Genomic DNA, 16,185 nt, shown 5'->3' with positions numbered 1-16,185 from the left:
TGAATTCCTGATTTCTTCTTCTTGTTTCATGTTCCATGTTCCAATGATTTATGAGAAATTGCTGATCTAGATGTTGTCTTTGGCACCCAGCGAGCGCACAGGGCCCTGAGAAGTGCTGAGGGAGTGAGTGTGTTTTGCGCTGCACAATGCCCAGGCTGAGCAGATGTCCATCAGTTCATGAAAAATGCCAGCTGAAGATGCTTTAAGAAGGCACATTTTTGCTCTTGAACACAGAAGGGACAGGGATGTCTTCAAAATCATAAACTTTTTACCGCTTTGTGGATGATTGTTGTTAGAAATAATAAAAGACTTGGTCTTAAAATAGTAATTTGAGGCCCTGGCCGGTTGGCTCAGTGGTAGAGCATCGGCCTGGCATGCAGGAGTCCCGGGTTCAATTCCTGGCCAGGGCACACAGAAGAAGCACCCATCTGCTTCTCCACCCCTCCCCCTCTCCTTCCTCTCTGTCTCTCTCTTCCCCTCCCGCAGCCAAGGCTCCATTGGAACAAAGATGGCCCGGGCACTGGGGATGGCTCTGTGGCCTCTGCCTCAGGTGCTAGAATGGCTCTGGATGCAACAGAGCGATGCCCCAGAGGGGCACAGCATCACCCCCTGGTAGGCATACCAGGTGGATCCCGGTCGGCCTCATGCGGGAGTCTGTCTGATTGCCTCCCCGTTTCCAGCTTTGGAAAAATGCAAAAAAAAAAAAAAACCCCAAAAAATAGTAATTTGAGGAGAAATGTGGTCCAACATAGATTTTTAATTTTTTTTTTCTTAGTTTAGTTCAAGATAAAGTGACATGTTTTCGATATCAGGGATCCATTGTTTGGTTTGACTAAGAAATGAAATGCACTAATGACATTTCAGTTCAACCTAAACATCTCCGTTAAGATTCTCTGGTTTTCTGTTTATTTTTATATCAGTTTCTCTTGCTGAGCAAAAACTTTTTATTCTGATGTAGTCCCATTCATTTATCTTTGCCTTCACTTCTCTTGCCATTGGAGTCAAGTTCATAAAATGTTCTTTAAAACCCAGGTCCATGATTTTAGTACCTATGTCTTCTTCTATGTACTTTATTGTTTCAGGTCTTATATTTAGGTCTTTGATCCATTTTGAATTAATTTTAGTACATGGGGACAGGCTGTAGTCGAGTTTCATTCTTTTGCATGTGGCTTTCCAGTTTTCCCAACACCATTTGTTGAAGAGGCTTTCTTTTCTCCATTGTGTGTTGTTGGCCCCTTTATCAAAGATTATTTGCCTGACCTGTGGTGGCGCAGTGGATAAAGCGTCGACCTGGAAATGCTGAGGTCGCCTGTTCGAAATCCTGGGCTTGCCTGGTCAAGGCACATATGGGAGTTGATGCTTCCAGCTCCTCCCCCTTCTCTCTCACTGTCTCTCTCTCCTCTCTCTCTCTCTTTCTCCTCTCTAAAAATGAATAAATAAATTAAAAAAAATTAAAAAAAAAAAAAGATTATTTGACCATATATATGTGGTTTTATTTCTGGGCTTTCTATTCTGTTCCATTGGTCTGAGTGTCTATTTTTTTGCCAGTACCATGCTGTTTTGATTATCATGGCCCTATAATATAGTTTAAAGTCAGGTATTGTAATGCCCCCAGCTTCATTCTTTTTCCTTAGGATTGTTTTGGCTATTCGGGGTTTTTTATAGTTCCATATAAATCTGATGATTTTTTGTTCCATTTCTTTAAAAAATCTCATAGGGATTTTGATGGGAATTGCGTTAAATTTGTATATTGCTTTGGGTAATATGGCCATTTTGATTATATTTATTCTTCCTATCCAAGAACAAGGAATATTTTTCCATCTCATTGTATCTTTTTCGATTTATTAGCTACTATCAACAAGACGGGTAATAGCAAATGTTGGAGAGGCTGTGGAGAAAAAGGAACCCTCATTCACTGTTGGTGGGACTGTAAAGTAGTACAACCATTATGGAGGAAAGTATGGTGGTTCCTCAAAAAACTGCAAATAGAACTACCTTATGACCCAGCAATCCCTCTACTGGGTATATACCCCAAAACCTCAGAAACATTGATACGTGAAGACACATGTAGCCCCATGTTCATTGCAGCACTGTTCACAGTGGCCAAGACATGGAAACAACCAAAAAGCCCTTCAATAGAAGACTGGATAAAGAAGATGTGGCACATATACACTATGGAATACTACTCAGCCATAAGAGATGATGACATCAGATCATTTACAGCAAAATGGTGGGATCTTGATAACATTATAAGGAGTGAAATAAGTAAATCAGAAAAAAACAAGAACTACATGATTCCATACATTGGTGGAACATAAAAATGAGACTAAGAGACATGGACAAGAGTGTGGTGGTTACCAAGGGTGGGGGGGAGGGAGGACATGGGAGGGAGGGAGGGAGAGAGTTAGGGGGAGGGGGAGGGGCACAGAGAACTAGATAGAGGGTGGAGGAAGACAATCTGACTTTGGGCGAGGGGTTTGCAACATAATTTAATGACAAAATAACCTAGACATGTTTTCTTTGAATATATGTACCCTGATTTATTAATGTCATCCCATTACCATTAATAAAAATTTATTATAAAAAAAAAAAAAGATTCTCTGGTTTATGTGTGTAAGAATGAGAGTTTGTTTCTTTTAGTGGTGACCAGCTTTCCCTTGCCTAGGTGAAAACGAATTAACAAGTCTAATGTGCTGAGAGAGAATCATCTAATTAGACAAATTGTGTAGTTTAATCAAAATATTTGGGGAATTTTTTTCTACACGTCTTCCTTTCCACTGCAGAGGGTTAAACACTGCCCCAGAAAGCACTGCTGTCATTGCACCTTATCTTCTAGGCCAGGCCTCTCATTATCAAAATATTGTATCAAACACCCTAAAGTTGACATGTATACAGATTCCTTAGTCAGCTTAGTGCTTTGTGACTTTGCCCACAGAACCTAATAATTTTAAGTGACTGCAGTGTGAAATGGCTCAATATATCAAGTCCTAATTATTTAAAAGTAGATTCTTTATTCATTTCCATTTTAGTTCTCAGAGTAAAATTAGAAAAGCAACACATAGATGCAGAAAACATGTAAAGATGTGAAGAAAGACTATCATAAACAGTGCACTTGTATTAAAAGGTATATCATAGTAAAAGGAGAAAACAAGTCCCCTTTTCCATAATAATAAAGGAGAGAATGGATACATTTCCTGCTTCTTCACACCAGCCATGGAAGACTGCCTGGAGCAATAAGTATGTCTCTAGTTTGGTAGTTAAACAAATAAGCAAGGAAGTAATTAACTAAAGATTACTGTAACAAATCAGATGTTCTTTTTGCAGTTCTAAATTCTTGAATCCTAGAGTACTTAAGGAATAATTGAAAAAAACTAAAAATTTCTCCCAATAAATTCCAACAATTTTTATTTTATTTATTTTTTAAGACTATATTTATTTTAGAGAAAGAGAAAGCACACACATGCATGAGAAAGAAAAAGAGAGAGAGAAGGGAGGAGGAGCTGGAAGTATCAACTCGCATATGTGCCTTGACCTGGCAAGCCCAAGGTTTTGAACCAGCGATCTCAGTGTTCCAGGTCAATGCTCTTAACCACTGCACCACCACAGGTCAGGTGATCCCAAGAATTTTCAAAGGACATATAGTGTATATCTGTCTTGATTAAGGGCAAATCTTTGATTTCCAGAATTGTTCTTTATAAAACTCATCAACTTAATATCCAAAACTCAAAGTTCAATGTTGTAGGCCACAAAATATTTATTTCTGGGTGGTGGGATTAAGTATGATTTACATTTTCTTTTTTATGCTTTTTTATTTTACATATATATATATATATATATATATATATATATATATATATATGGTCTACCGAAAAGTTCTGTCCATTTCTATCACAACAAGTTTTGACACGTAAGCACTTTTTTTTGCGCATGTGTGCCTCTCTATTTTTATCACTTAATGCAGCGGTTCTCAACCTGTGGGTCGCGACCCCGGCGACCCACAGGTTGAGAACCGCTGACTTAATGTATACATACTGACGTAGCAAATTAACTAAAACAAAGTTGATTCACGTTAGTCTTATGTGTGAAGCGATAGTGTACCCATGGCTACTGATAAAGTTCATTTACGCCACTGTAACTTTTACAAATTTCAACAAGGAAGAAATGCTACAGAAGCATGTCTGTCGCATCCATCATATTCCCCAGACTTAGCACCCTCTGACTACCACTTGTTTTTGTCCTTACAAAATTTTTTGAAGGGCAAAAAATTCAAAAATGAAGAAGATATCAAACAAGCACTGGTTCAATTTTTTGCATCAAAAGATAAAACATTTTTCAAAAATGGGATATACAAATTGCCCTCACACTGGCAAGAAATCATTAATAATAATGGCAATTATATTATTTAATAAAATTTATTGACGGTAAGAAAAATTTGTATTTTGTTTTATTCCAAAAATGGACAGAACTTTCCGGTAGACCTTATTTTTTTTTTTTTAATTTTTTTACAGAGACAGAGAGAGAGTCAGAGAGAGGGATAGACAGGGACAGACAGACAGGAATGGAGAGATGAGAGGCATCAATCATTAGTTTTTTGTTGCACATTGCGACACCTTAATTGTTCATTGATTGCTTTCTCATATGTGCCTTGACCATGGGCCTTAAGCAGACTGAGTAACCCCTTGCTTGTGCCAGCAACCTTGGGTCCAAGCTGGTGAGCTTTTGCTCAAACCAGATGAGCCTATGCTCAAGCTGGTGACCTCAAGGTCTCGAACCGGGGTCCTCGGCATCCCAGTCCAACGCTTTATCCACTGTGCCACCGCCTGGTCAGGCCATATGTATATTTTTAATGATTTTTTTTTTTAAATATTTATTTATTTTTTACAGAGACAGAGAGTGAGTCAGAGAGAGGGATAGACAGGGACAGACAGACAGTAACAGAGAGAGATGAGAAGCATCAATCATTAGTTTTTCATTGCGGGGTGCAACACCTTAGTTGTTCATTGATTGCTTTCTCACATGTGCCTTGACCGCGGGCCTTCAGCAGGCTGAGCAACCCCTTGCTGGAGCCAGCGACCTTGGGTCCAAGCTGGTGAGCCTCGCTCAAACCAGATGAGCCCGCACTCAAGCTGGTGACCTCGGGGTCTCGAACCTGGGTCCTTCCGCATCCCAGTCCGACGCTCTATCCACTACGCCACCACCAGGTCAGGCTTAATGATTATTTTTATAGTGTTTATTACTTTTATCATTTGAGGGAAAGATATTGAAAAATTCCCGGGTTTCTAAGCACGCACACAGAATGCAGTTCCCAAGTGCAGGCTCAGTTGAGGAAGCAAGTTCGCTGAGACAGGTTTTCATAAGGAAGGTTGCTTACCTGCTCTACATTCTGAGATCCGGAACATAGCTATGAGTATAATCTTGTATCCATCCAGGTTAGGTACCGAAGTGTCTTTTTTTAAGATTTTATTAAAAGTTTAATTAAGAGGAAGCAATCCTACACTAAAAAATTATTTATGATAAAGTTAATAAACATTTAAACAAAGCCCAGAAGCAAAACAAAAACAATACCATGTAACTAGTCTACAAATAAAACTGTGTTATTCCCAAATGGTTCTCTCTAGAATATAGAAGAAATTAAGATTCACAAATAATTAGAGAAACTACTAGGGAAGCCTTGGTTCCATCTAGATTCTTATATTCTGAGCCTAGTTCATTGTCATCTGCTGCTACCTCTGTGCCCCTGGCTGCACTGCATCACATGCTAGTCTGAATCCTCAAACATTTCATTTATTTATATTGTGCTGGAAGTCTTAGTCTTTCTGTCTCCAATTGTTCAAGTTTCAGACTTTAAGAAACAATGTCTTCTTTAATTATATTGCTAATTGCCAGTGACTTCAGTCTCTAATTGCTGTATTGCAGACCTCTGCAGATACAACTGTGTTCAAATGTCATAAATGTCCACTATTGTTCCCTGTTACAAAATATCTTCTTCTCTTTCAGACAATGAGTGCAGAGGCATTGTTGGCCACTGGACCTGCCAGGCAGTGCATTGTTTTCCTTTATAATGAAAATATAGGCTGTCACTTGTCCTTACAAACCAACTCTGTCTTCACCCAACACCATTAAGTGTAGTAATTAGGCCCCTGCCCTGTTTTACACAAGAAACAGCATTTTGAGATTTTTCTAAAATTGACTCTCCTACAGAATTCAAAGGGGAAACAACAAAAAAGAGGTTTTGCCTGTACATATTCATCAAATTGCCACACACACCCAAATCAGAGCCAGCTCTGCACCCTCCCCACTTCCAGTTGTGTCACCTGTCATCCCACAGAGAGCCTCCAGCCCCACCAGCTCCCTGTCTTTCCTCCAATCGCTCTTCCACAGCCTGCATATTCACATACCCAGTTATCAGCAAATTTAAAGCTTTCTTTATAATGTGAAAGGGGATTGTGAATATGCTCACCTTCAGTGCTCACAACAAGCCTTCGTGATTTCATCGTCCCCAGCTTACGTCAAAGGAAGTCCCAGGTACAAACCCGGTTACCACTCCCCTGAGTTTCAGTCTATACTACTACGCCATGTCTGTTTTTTTGTGTAATCATAAGATGTGTGTGGAACCCTCACATAAATGAGTATGAACACCCAACACCAAAATCCAAGAGCGACAGAAACAGGGGGTTGCTTTTGTGATGCCAGACAGGATACAGCCACAGAATTAAGTTTTTGTTTGTTTGTCTCTTTGTTTTAACAAGGAAGGGGAGCATCTAAAGGTCAAGTCCAATTTTGAAGTTGTGTCCCATAAAAAAAATGCTGGGACAGCCTATACACCCTACCTGTCAGTCACATAAAAGGAAGAAATCATATTCTGGCATGAAACTTGCATGCAAAGCAACATTACGCTACACATTCTTAACGTCCAGCATATGTAGAGATTTATGATGTAGGAAATAAATTGCGTGGTGGGGCACTAGAAGTAGAAGTACAATTGGTTAAGTTTCTATACTTAAAATCTAGAGTTGAGAACTGTTAAAAGAGAGCCTAAGAGAAATATGTTCTTTTCAGTTCTTCTCAAGTGAGGGGACTGTGACTTGCCTGGAATGTGAGTAACTATGGGGTATAGAAGGGTAACAAGTGAATAAACCTGGATGAGGGAGGAGAAGAGGATCAGACCCCGTTGTGGGGAAATACTAGTAAAAATAAGTCCTGGTGCAAACTCTCAGTGTCTGTCTTCCCTTGCACCACACTCCCAGCGTTGCTCTACCTCCTCCACGTAACCGAAAAGAGCTGCCTTTTTCTTGCCTTTGAACAGAGGAAACACAGTTGGTAAAGCAAAAAGCCAGCTTCAGTGTGGTCAGAGGAAAAGATGGCTTACGTAGTTTGGAGGCAAAGGGCTGCACGGGAATGGGGCTTCCTGTGTGCTCTGACTCACTGTAGATGGAGAGGAAAACCACGCTACCGTACCTGTAGCTGCATTGTAACAGCCGTATCCATCAGAATGGCTCGATTTTGCTGCAGAAATGAACTCCAAAAATCTCGGGACTAAAAACAGCAGTGTTTATTTCTTGCTCACATTTATGTATCCACAGCAGATTGGCTTCCTGGACGTTCTGCTCGCCGAGTGTCAGGGACCCAGGCTTACAGAGCTGCCATCTCAACATGTGCTTCCACACTCACTGAGGCGCGGAGAGTGGGAGTGGCAAACACCGAATCTTCAAGCTCCCACCCAGGAGGAACAGCTGTCACTTTTCCCTCGCATTTCATTGGCCTGAGCAAGTCATGCGATAAGACTTTTGAAAGTTGGAAGATAAAGGCCAATATGTCTATATTGAAACATGTATATATTGGCCTGACCTGTGGTGGCGCAGTGGATAAAGCGTCGACCTGGAAATGCTGAGGTCGCCGGTTCGAAACCCTGGGCTTGCTTGGTCAAGGCACATATGGGAGTTGATGCTTCCAGCTCCTCCCCCCTTCTCTCCTCTCTCTCTCTCTCTCTGTCTCTCCCTCTCCTCTCTAAAATGAATAAATTTAAAAAATTAAAAAAAAAGAAACATGTATATATTGAAATTATGTATCAATGTAAATAGATGAAAACGTTCATATGTAAAACATGTATGTGAAGGGAACACCGGGTAATTCATTTGGCAAAAAAACCATTTTCAAAACTATTAGAAGAAGTTGATTCAGTATACAAAGATTTAACAGAGCCTGACTGGTGGCGACACAGTGGGTAGAGCATTGACTTGGGACTCTGAGATCCCAGGTTCGAAACCCCCCAGCTCGCCAGCCTAAGCACGAGATCCCCATGGTCTCTGGTTGGAGCAAGGGGTCACTGGCTTGACTGGAGCCCCCCTTCAAGGCACATATGAGAAGCAATCAATGAGCAGCTAAAGTGATGCAACTGCAAGTTGATGCTTCCCATCTCTCCTGTTCTCTCCCTTCCTGTCTGTCTCTCTATCTTTCTCTCTCCAAAAGGGGGGGAGGTAAACAGAAAAAAAGACCTTGTAGACACATTGTAAACACTGAGGCTGTTATGGAGCATAATTCTTGTATGTGTATATATATTAAAAATGCCTACAAAAGGTAAACCTATATATTAGGATTTAGATAGAGCTTTGATATACCAATGCATATAAGATTAAGGCTAGCTGTTTTACAATGGAAATTTTTTGAAGGGAATTGTGATAGTTTAAGCTGCAAAGAAAAATATGAGAAGAAAAACCACTAGATATTTAATAAGGTAAAGGCATCTTTGTGGAAATGTTGATGAGCAGTTCTTTTCATGGTCATTAACTTTGGCTCTCTTAAGTATCTACTGAAAGCAGACAGATTTAAGACAAATTAGAAAGAGTTTTCAAAGTGGCAGAGTGACAACACTCCAGAATGTAATGCCAGGGAAACGAGGCAGCCTCCTTCCAGAAGGGCTTGTTTTGTTTGCAGGGAAGGGAAGCCGCCTGGCTTTCAGGCCCCAGGGTGTTTGGTTTGGGCTGGGGGTGACTGAGCGATTCTCCCTGGTTTTTCTCAGTTTGAACTATGGGTGCCCTGTCTGCTATATTGTTTTTCTGACTTTTTTGAAAATAGCAGAAAGCCAAGATACTCTTTTCAAAAGGAAATTAGAAAGTTTGCTCTCAGTCCTATTATCTATAATGAACTAATTTGAGATTTGAAAAATTTTCCTATGGTACCATCAGATTAACATTTAATACTTATTTTTCTTGCTCACTAAAAATACTTCTCACGGGTTCATAATTTTTTTTCTCTAAAAGTCTTGGACACAACTGTATTTTGGAATTTAGTACTATTTTTGTTTTAAAAAGATAACGTGGTTTAAATATCATGTACTATGTAATATCCCCAGTGAAATCAGGGCAGTATCCATAATCAAATACATTCATGTTTCTGCAGTGGTACCCACAAATATTCACACTCAGTGGGGTAAAGACTATAAATAACCTCACATCAATGTAGGTTACATTTTCCCATCAAGTAAGTTGCAAAATGCCTTTGTTTTCAAAATTGGTTTCAAGATAAAATATAGAATACTCAATTAAACTTGAATTTCAGATAAACAACAAATAATTTTTAGTATATGTCCCAAATGTTGCATGGAACACATTTATACTAGAAAAGTTATGCATTGTTGATGTAGAATTCAAATTTAACTCAGTTGCCTGGTTTTTCACTTGCAAAATCTGGCTTTTTGGATTTCAGAATTGCAAACATGTGATTGGGGACATGCAGCTAGAAATATCTTCATTGAAATATTTGGTTCAGGCTTTTCTTAAAGAGTTACCAAAAAAACCCCAAAAACAACCCCATAGAGTTATATTAAATATGCTTTGCATATTTAAGTATATAAGGTCTGTGAAAAGGCACCCATATTAACAATTCAAGATATTTCAAAAGTTAGAAATAAGATGGTCACTCTTAAAACAATTTTAATTTGTGGTTCTTCCCTATTCCACCTTAAAATTCGTCATCTATAAAATATTCTTTTTATAAAATTTATAAAACTCTCCTGTAATGAAGATATAGCTCCATCTAATGGAAAGAATATCTGATTACAGTCCCTCATGGAGCTAGGAATATGTCCATCAATGTTACTAAACCTGTAATGTGTAGGTAGAACCCTCTGCACATACCCCTACCAAACACACACACACATACACACACACACACACATACACACACACACACACACACACACACACACACGCATGCACGATGCTTTTATGTGCCCTTCTTTTTCCTGAAGCCAAATAGGTCCCAAATACATTTAGCCATAGTTTTTGTTAGATTTATTATTTTTCTTAGCTTTTAGACTATTAAATATAAATATATTTATATCTTTCACCCACATTCTAAGTTCATTCCTACTCTATGCCTTATTCACTTATAAAATGTAACTTTAAGTGTTTTGGCCCAGGCTGGGTGGCTCCATGGATAAAGCTTTGACCTCAGCACCCCAGAAGTCGCAGGTTTGACCCCTGGTCAGGGTGTGTACAAGAAGCAGTCAGTGAGTACACAACAGATGCAACAATTAAATGAAACAAATTGATGCTCTCTCTCATTCTTCCCCCACCGCCTCTCTCTTCCTCTCTCTCTCTCTCTCTCTCAAATCAATGGAAAAATATTTTTAAAACTATTTCATTATCCACTTTTGAAAATCATGGCCTCGTCAAAGGTAGAAGGGGCATTGGAAGTGGTTTTCTACCCTGGCTGAGAAGTAGAATTATCTGGGAAAGTTACAAAGTATATCTGTCTGGCCCACTAACAGACATTCTTATTTATCTGTTCAGAAGTGAAGCCCGGGCTCAGGTGTTGTGTAGACGCTTCCCGCAGAAACTGGAATGTGCAGTGGGGTAAGGGCCAGTGAATTATGCGACAGCCCACATATTTAACATTTGAGGAAACCAAGTCCCACTGAAGAGAACTGATGCTCTAACTGATAGAACCACTCTGAGTCCAAAAGACCAGTGTCACAGGCTTTATTGAGAGAAAACCTGCCTGCTGACTCTCTTGTAAGGGAGAGCAGCCCAGGTTCTCTCACAGGTAGGGTTAAATAGGGGATTGGAGGGTGGGGGCTGGTGGTCATTAAGGAAAAATGTATCTTTCAGCGATTTATGTAAGATTAACTTAAGTAAACTAGGGGACCTTCCACACCCTGATTAGTCACCCGGGTGCCCAGGGGGTAGTGACTTGGAACATCCAGTTTGTTAATGTCCCTTTATCCACTTAAGGGAGGAGGAAGTCATGTTCCCCATCTGCAACTCTATCATACCAGCCTTTTGTTATATGGTGAGGGATGATGATCATTTTTCTGTAGCTACTTCCTGCTGGTAAGGGGTGGCGAGTCTGGGGAAGGGATGGCTGGCCTCGGGCTGTGGGGGTGAAGTAGGGACACGGCTTGGAGTAACAGGAGTTCTTGGACAGCCCAGTTAGCGAAAGCCTTTAGGCGGTCCTGGAGGAAATTAGAGAAAAGGTACAGGAGACAGACAGACTACATGCCGAGAAGGCAGAAGGCAGGTGTGGGTCAAATAGGTTTGTAAATATGATATATAAATTTGCTCACTTATATTTTGCATTGGGTGTGGGGAATAGGCTGTAAGCAGGCAGGGTTGTTATACCCTAAAGTAGGGATCGGGAACCTATGGCTCCCAAGCCAGATATGGCTCTTTTGATGGCTACATCTGGCTCGCAGACAAATCTTTAATTAAAAAAAATGTTAAAAATATAAAACATTCTTTTTTTTTTTGTATTTTTTTTTTCTGAAGCTGGAAACGGGGAGAGAGTGTCAGACAGATTCCCGCATGCGCCCGACCAGAATCCACCCGGCACGCCCACCAGGGGGCGATGCTCTTTTGCGACCAGAGCCACTCCAGCACCTGGGGCAGAGGCCAAGGAGACATCCATCCCCAGCGCCCGGGCCATCTTTGCTCCAATGGAGCCTCGCTGTGGGAGGGGAAGAGAGAGACAGAGAGAAAGGAGAGGGTGAGGGGTGGAGAAGCAGATGGGTGCTTCTCCTGTGTGCCCTGGCCGGAATCGAACCCGGGACTTCTGCACGCCAGGCCGATGCTCTACCACTGAGCCAACCGGCCAGGGCCTAAAATATTCCTTTTTTTTGTATTTTTCTGAAGCTGGAAATGGGGAGAGACAGTCAGACAGACTCCTGCATGCGCCCGACCGGGATCCACCCGGCACGCCCACCAGGAGTGACGCTCTGCCCACCAGGGGGCGATGCTCTGCCCCTCCGGGGCGTCGCTCTACCGAGACCAGAGCCACTCTAGCGCCTGGGACAGAGGCCAAGGAGCCATCCCCAGCGGCCAGGCCATCTTTGCTCCAATGGAGCCTTGGCTGCGGAAGGGGAAAAGAGAGACAGAGAGGAAGGGGGGGAGTGGAGAAGCAAATGGGTGCTTCTCCTATGTGCCCTGGCCGGAAATCAAACCTGGGTCCCCTGCACGCCAGGCCGACGCTCTACCACTGAGCCAACCGGTCAGGGCTAAAACATTCTTATGTATTACAATCCATTCATTTCCTATGGCTCATGTTCATGGTTGCAGGTGGCTGGAACCAATCACAGCTGTCCTCCAGGACAACACCAAATTTTTATAGGATAATGTGTAACGTACACAGGTCGTTGTGAGGTCAGGAAGTAAACCTCCCTCCATTTAATCAAGTAGTCAGCTAGCTAATTGCAGAAACCCCTTTGACAAAGAAGATAGCTAAAAGAAAAATGATGAGGAGTATCGTACTTTTCAGCAGGAATGGACAGAGGAATTCACCTTTGTGGAGAGAGCAGGTTCTGCAGTGTATCTAATATGCAATGATAAAATTGCATTGATGAAACGGTCAAATATAAAGTGGCACTTGGACACACGCCATACTACATTTGCATCAAAATATCCAGCGGGGGACAGCAGGAAGAAAGCACACCAAGAGCTACGGTGCAGAGTGCAAGCTAGTCAGCAGCAACTCCGTGTTTGGACCCAACAAGGTGACTGGAATTCGGCTAGCTTTGCTGCTGCTTTAGCAATTGTGAGAAATGGAAAGCCATTCACAGACGGGGAGTATGCCAAAACATTAATGCTTGATGTTGCCAATGAACTTTTTGATGACTTTTCGGATAAAGACAAGATAATCAAACGAATAAAAGACATGCCTCTGTCCACAAGAACTGTTCACGATGGTACCATCGTGATGGCAAATCAAATTGAGGCAACACAAGTGAAGGACATAAATGCAGCACCATTCTTTTCTCTCACTTTGGATGAATCGACAGACGTAAGCCATTTATCCCAGTTCAGCGTGACTGCAAGGTATGCTGTTGGTGACACACTACATGAGGAAAGTCTTGCTGTTTTGCCTATGAAAGAGACAACAAGAGGGGAGGATTTATTCAAGTCTTTCACTGAGTTCGCTAAAGAAAAAAAATCTACCGATGGATAAACTTATTTTGGTGTGTACTGATGGTGCTCTGTGCATGGTGGGGAAAAACAGGATTTGTAGCACTTCTTCGTAAACAGAAAAAGAGACCCATCCTAAGTTTACACTGCATCCTACATCAGTAGGCGCTTTGTGCTCAAATGTGTTGCGAGCAGTTTGGTGAGGTGATGTCACTGGTCATTCGGGTGTTCAACTTTATTGTTGCCCAAGCTTTAAATGATCGCCAGTTTAAAACACTACTGGATGAAGTTGGGAATAATTATCCTGGTCTGCTTCTGCACAGCAATGTGCGTTGGTTGTCAAGAGGGAAGGTGCTCAGCCATTTCGCGGCTTGTCTGAGCGAAATCTGGACTTTTCTTGAAATGAAAAACATCGAGCATCCTGAGTTAATAACACTGAGTGTGGCTCCTGAAGTTCTACTATCTTGTGGACATGACTGAACATCTGAACCAGCTCAATGTGAAAATGCAAGGCATTGGAAATACAGTCTTATCTCTTCAACAAGCAGTGTTTGCATTTGAAAACAAGCTGAAATTCTTCATCACCAACATTGAAACAGGTCGTTTACTACACTTTGAAAAACTGGGAGAGTTTAAAGATGCATGCACAGCAAGTGACCCTGCTCAACATCTTGATCTCCAGTAGCTAGTGGGCTTCACATCTAATCTCCTGCAGTCATTCAAAGCACGCTTTGAAGAATTTCATGAGCACACTTGTCTTTTTAAGTTCATCACCCATCCACACGAGTGTGCAGTGGACAGTGCAGACCTCAGTTACATCCCCCATGTCTCCGTCAGAGATTTTGAGCTACAAGCTGCTGACCTGAAGGTCTCAGACATGTGGGTGAATAAGTTCAAGTCACTGAGTGAAGATTTGGAAAGACTTGCACCAGCAAGCAGAGTTGGCGAGCAAACACAAGTGAGGAGAAACGAAAAAACTTCAACCCGCAGACCAGCTGATTGTCAAAACTTGGAACGCACTTCCCATCACATACCATACACTGCAGCATGTGAGTATTGCTTTTCTGACAATATTTGGCTCTATGTATGCATGTGAGCAGTCTTTCTCATATCTAAAGAACGTTAAGACCAACATACCATCACGTTTAATGGATGGAAGTCTCAATGCCTGCAGGAAGCTTAACCTCACCACGTATCAACCAGACTACAAAGCCATCATCAAAACCATGCAGCAGCAGAAGTTGCATTAATGGTAAGAAGTACTTTATTCATCATTGGTTAGCAACAGCATAACAATGTTATTAAAAAGAATTCAGAGACTTATTGTACTTTAAAAGTGTTGGTCTTACATAAAATGCACACATTTACTTGTATTTAGTGTTAAACATATTGTATGGCTCTCACGGAATTACATTTTAAAATATGTGGCATTCAAGGCTCTCCCAGCCAAAAAGGTTCCTGACCCCTGTCCTAAGGTTTAGTTTTAAGACTAAGCCTTTCCCACCCTAAGTGACTTTGTATCAGAGACTTCCTTGTTTGTATATTGCATTAAAGGTTTTGATTTCTACACTATAAAAGGGGGCAGACCAGGAGCTTCCTCTCTCTCAGTTCCTGAGATTAGCATTAGAGAGGAGAGCAGAGAAAGGTGCTTGGAGAAGAGGAGAAGCAGCCAAGATGGCAGAGTGCTGAAGGAGAAGCCAATTAGTGCAGAGTTTGTGCAGAGAGAAGGAGATGGGGAACAGAGGTGAATAAGGCTGGTGAGCTAGAATCCTTTGATTCTAGGAAACTCGGATAAGTCAGTGGCCTTGGGAGCCCTGAATGGAAAGGGAAGTGTTTTCCCACTATGTGTATTTCTTGCCCGCCAGGTGCAAGCTAGGATTAAAGGTGATGGCCCACAAGTTCTTGGCTCCGTTGTTTCATTACCATCTGTCTAAATCAAATGCGAACCGGCACGGGTCAGGCTGCTGTGATGGTAGCCGTGCTACTGGCTTTACAGCAGGGTAGGGTGATAGGGGTGGTGGTCTCTCTTCTGTAACTTCTTCCTGCTGTTTAGGGGCGTAGTCAGAGGGGCTCAGATTTTTTTGCCCGGTGATTGTAGGTTTCAGGGTTGGAATGTAGAGCTAGGTAGATTTCTCCAGTTTTCTGGCTGGTGAAGGCCTGTGTGTGGTTCTGTAAGAAGCTAGAGAATAGGTGTAGGAGACAGGGCCCAAAAGCTAAAATGGCAAACATGAGAGTGAGTGGACCAATAAATGGTAGTAGCCAAGACACCCAGTTTGTCTGGAGCCACTGATCCCAGGATTCGGCTTGTTTTCATGAATTTGTTGAGCTTGTTCCTTCAATTTGGTTGCTGCGTCTCTAACCAGCCCTGACTGGTTGAGGTAAAAGCAACACTGTTCTTCTAGAAAAACACAGATATCTTGAGCAGTAAAGCATGGGTGGCAGGTGAAAGGAGAGGGTATTAAAAATGACTGGTCCTTGAGCAGGAGGGGTTCGAGGTTTTAATTTCTCTAGCTGGGAATAGTAGGTTTAGTATAGCTTGTTTGCTCAGTTTGCAGCTGAGGTGGGGTAATCTCCTATGAGAGTGCTGGCTCTCTCAAAGAAGGTGGCCCCTTTCTGAATCTTGTACATAAGAGTGGTGTGAAGGAGATGAGTATTATTAAAAGGAATAGGGAGAGCTGAGTAAACTGAAGATGACATAGACAGACATATCCAGCAGTCGGCTGCATAGGAGTTAGTCTTGATTACGAGATTTTAAATAAGATTAAGAGAGTGTTCTAGATGTGAAGAG

The 16,185-nt window shown here is 41.7% G+C and overlaps 1 protein-coding gene across 3 annotated transcripts in view; it reads right to left on the bottom strand.

Annotated features, from left to right (window-relative positions):
- Positions 1 to 16,185, bottom strand: part of RPL22L1 (ribosomal protein L22 like 1) — a 77,197-nt gene that overhangs the window by 40,891 nt on the left and 20,121 nt on the right. The window contains exon 5 of one of the 3 annotated variants that reach the window (XM_066241426.1): positions 12,130 to 13,357. The exons of the other annotated variants lie outside the window; for them this stretch is intronic. Within the exon in view, the coding sequence (XP_066097523.1) occupies positions 13,295 to 13,357 (63 nt within the window). The 3' untranslated portion in view covers positions 12,130 to 13,294. Of the gene's footprint in view, positions 1 to 12,129; positions 13,358 to 16,185 lie in introns of those variants that run through there. 3 annotated transcript variants of the gene reach the window in all.

Source organism: Saccopteryx bilineata, chromosome 8, assembly GCF_036850765.1.
Source record: "Saccopteryx bilineata isolate mSacBil1 chromosome 8, mSacBil1_pri_phased_curated, whole genome shotgun sequence".
In the NCBI taxonomy this organism is placed as follows: Eukaryota; Metazoa; Chordata; class Mammalia; order Chiroptera; family Emballonuridae; genus Saccopteryx; species Saccopteryx bilineata.
The sequence above is the reverse complement of the archived record's forward strand: the minus strand, read 5'-3'. Positions and strand labels throughout refer to the sequence as shown.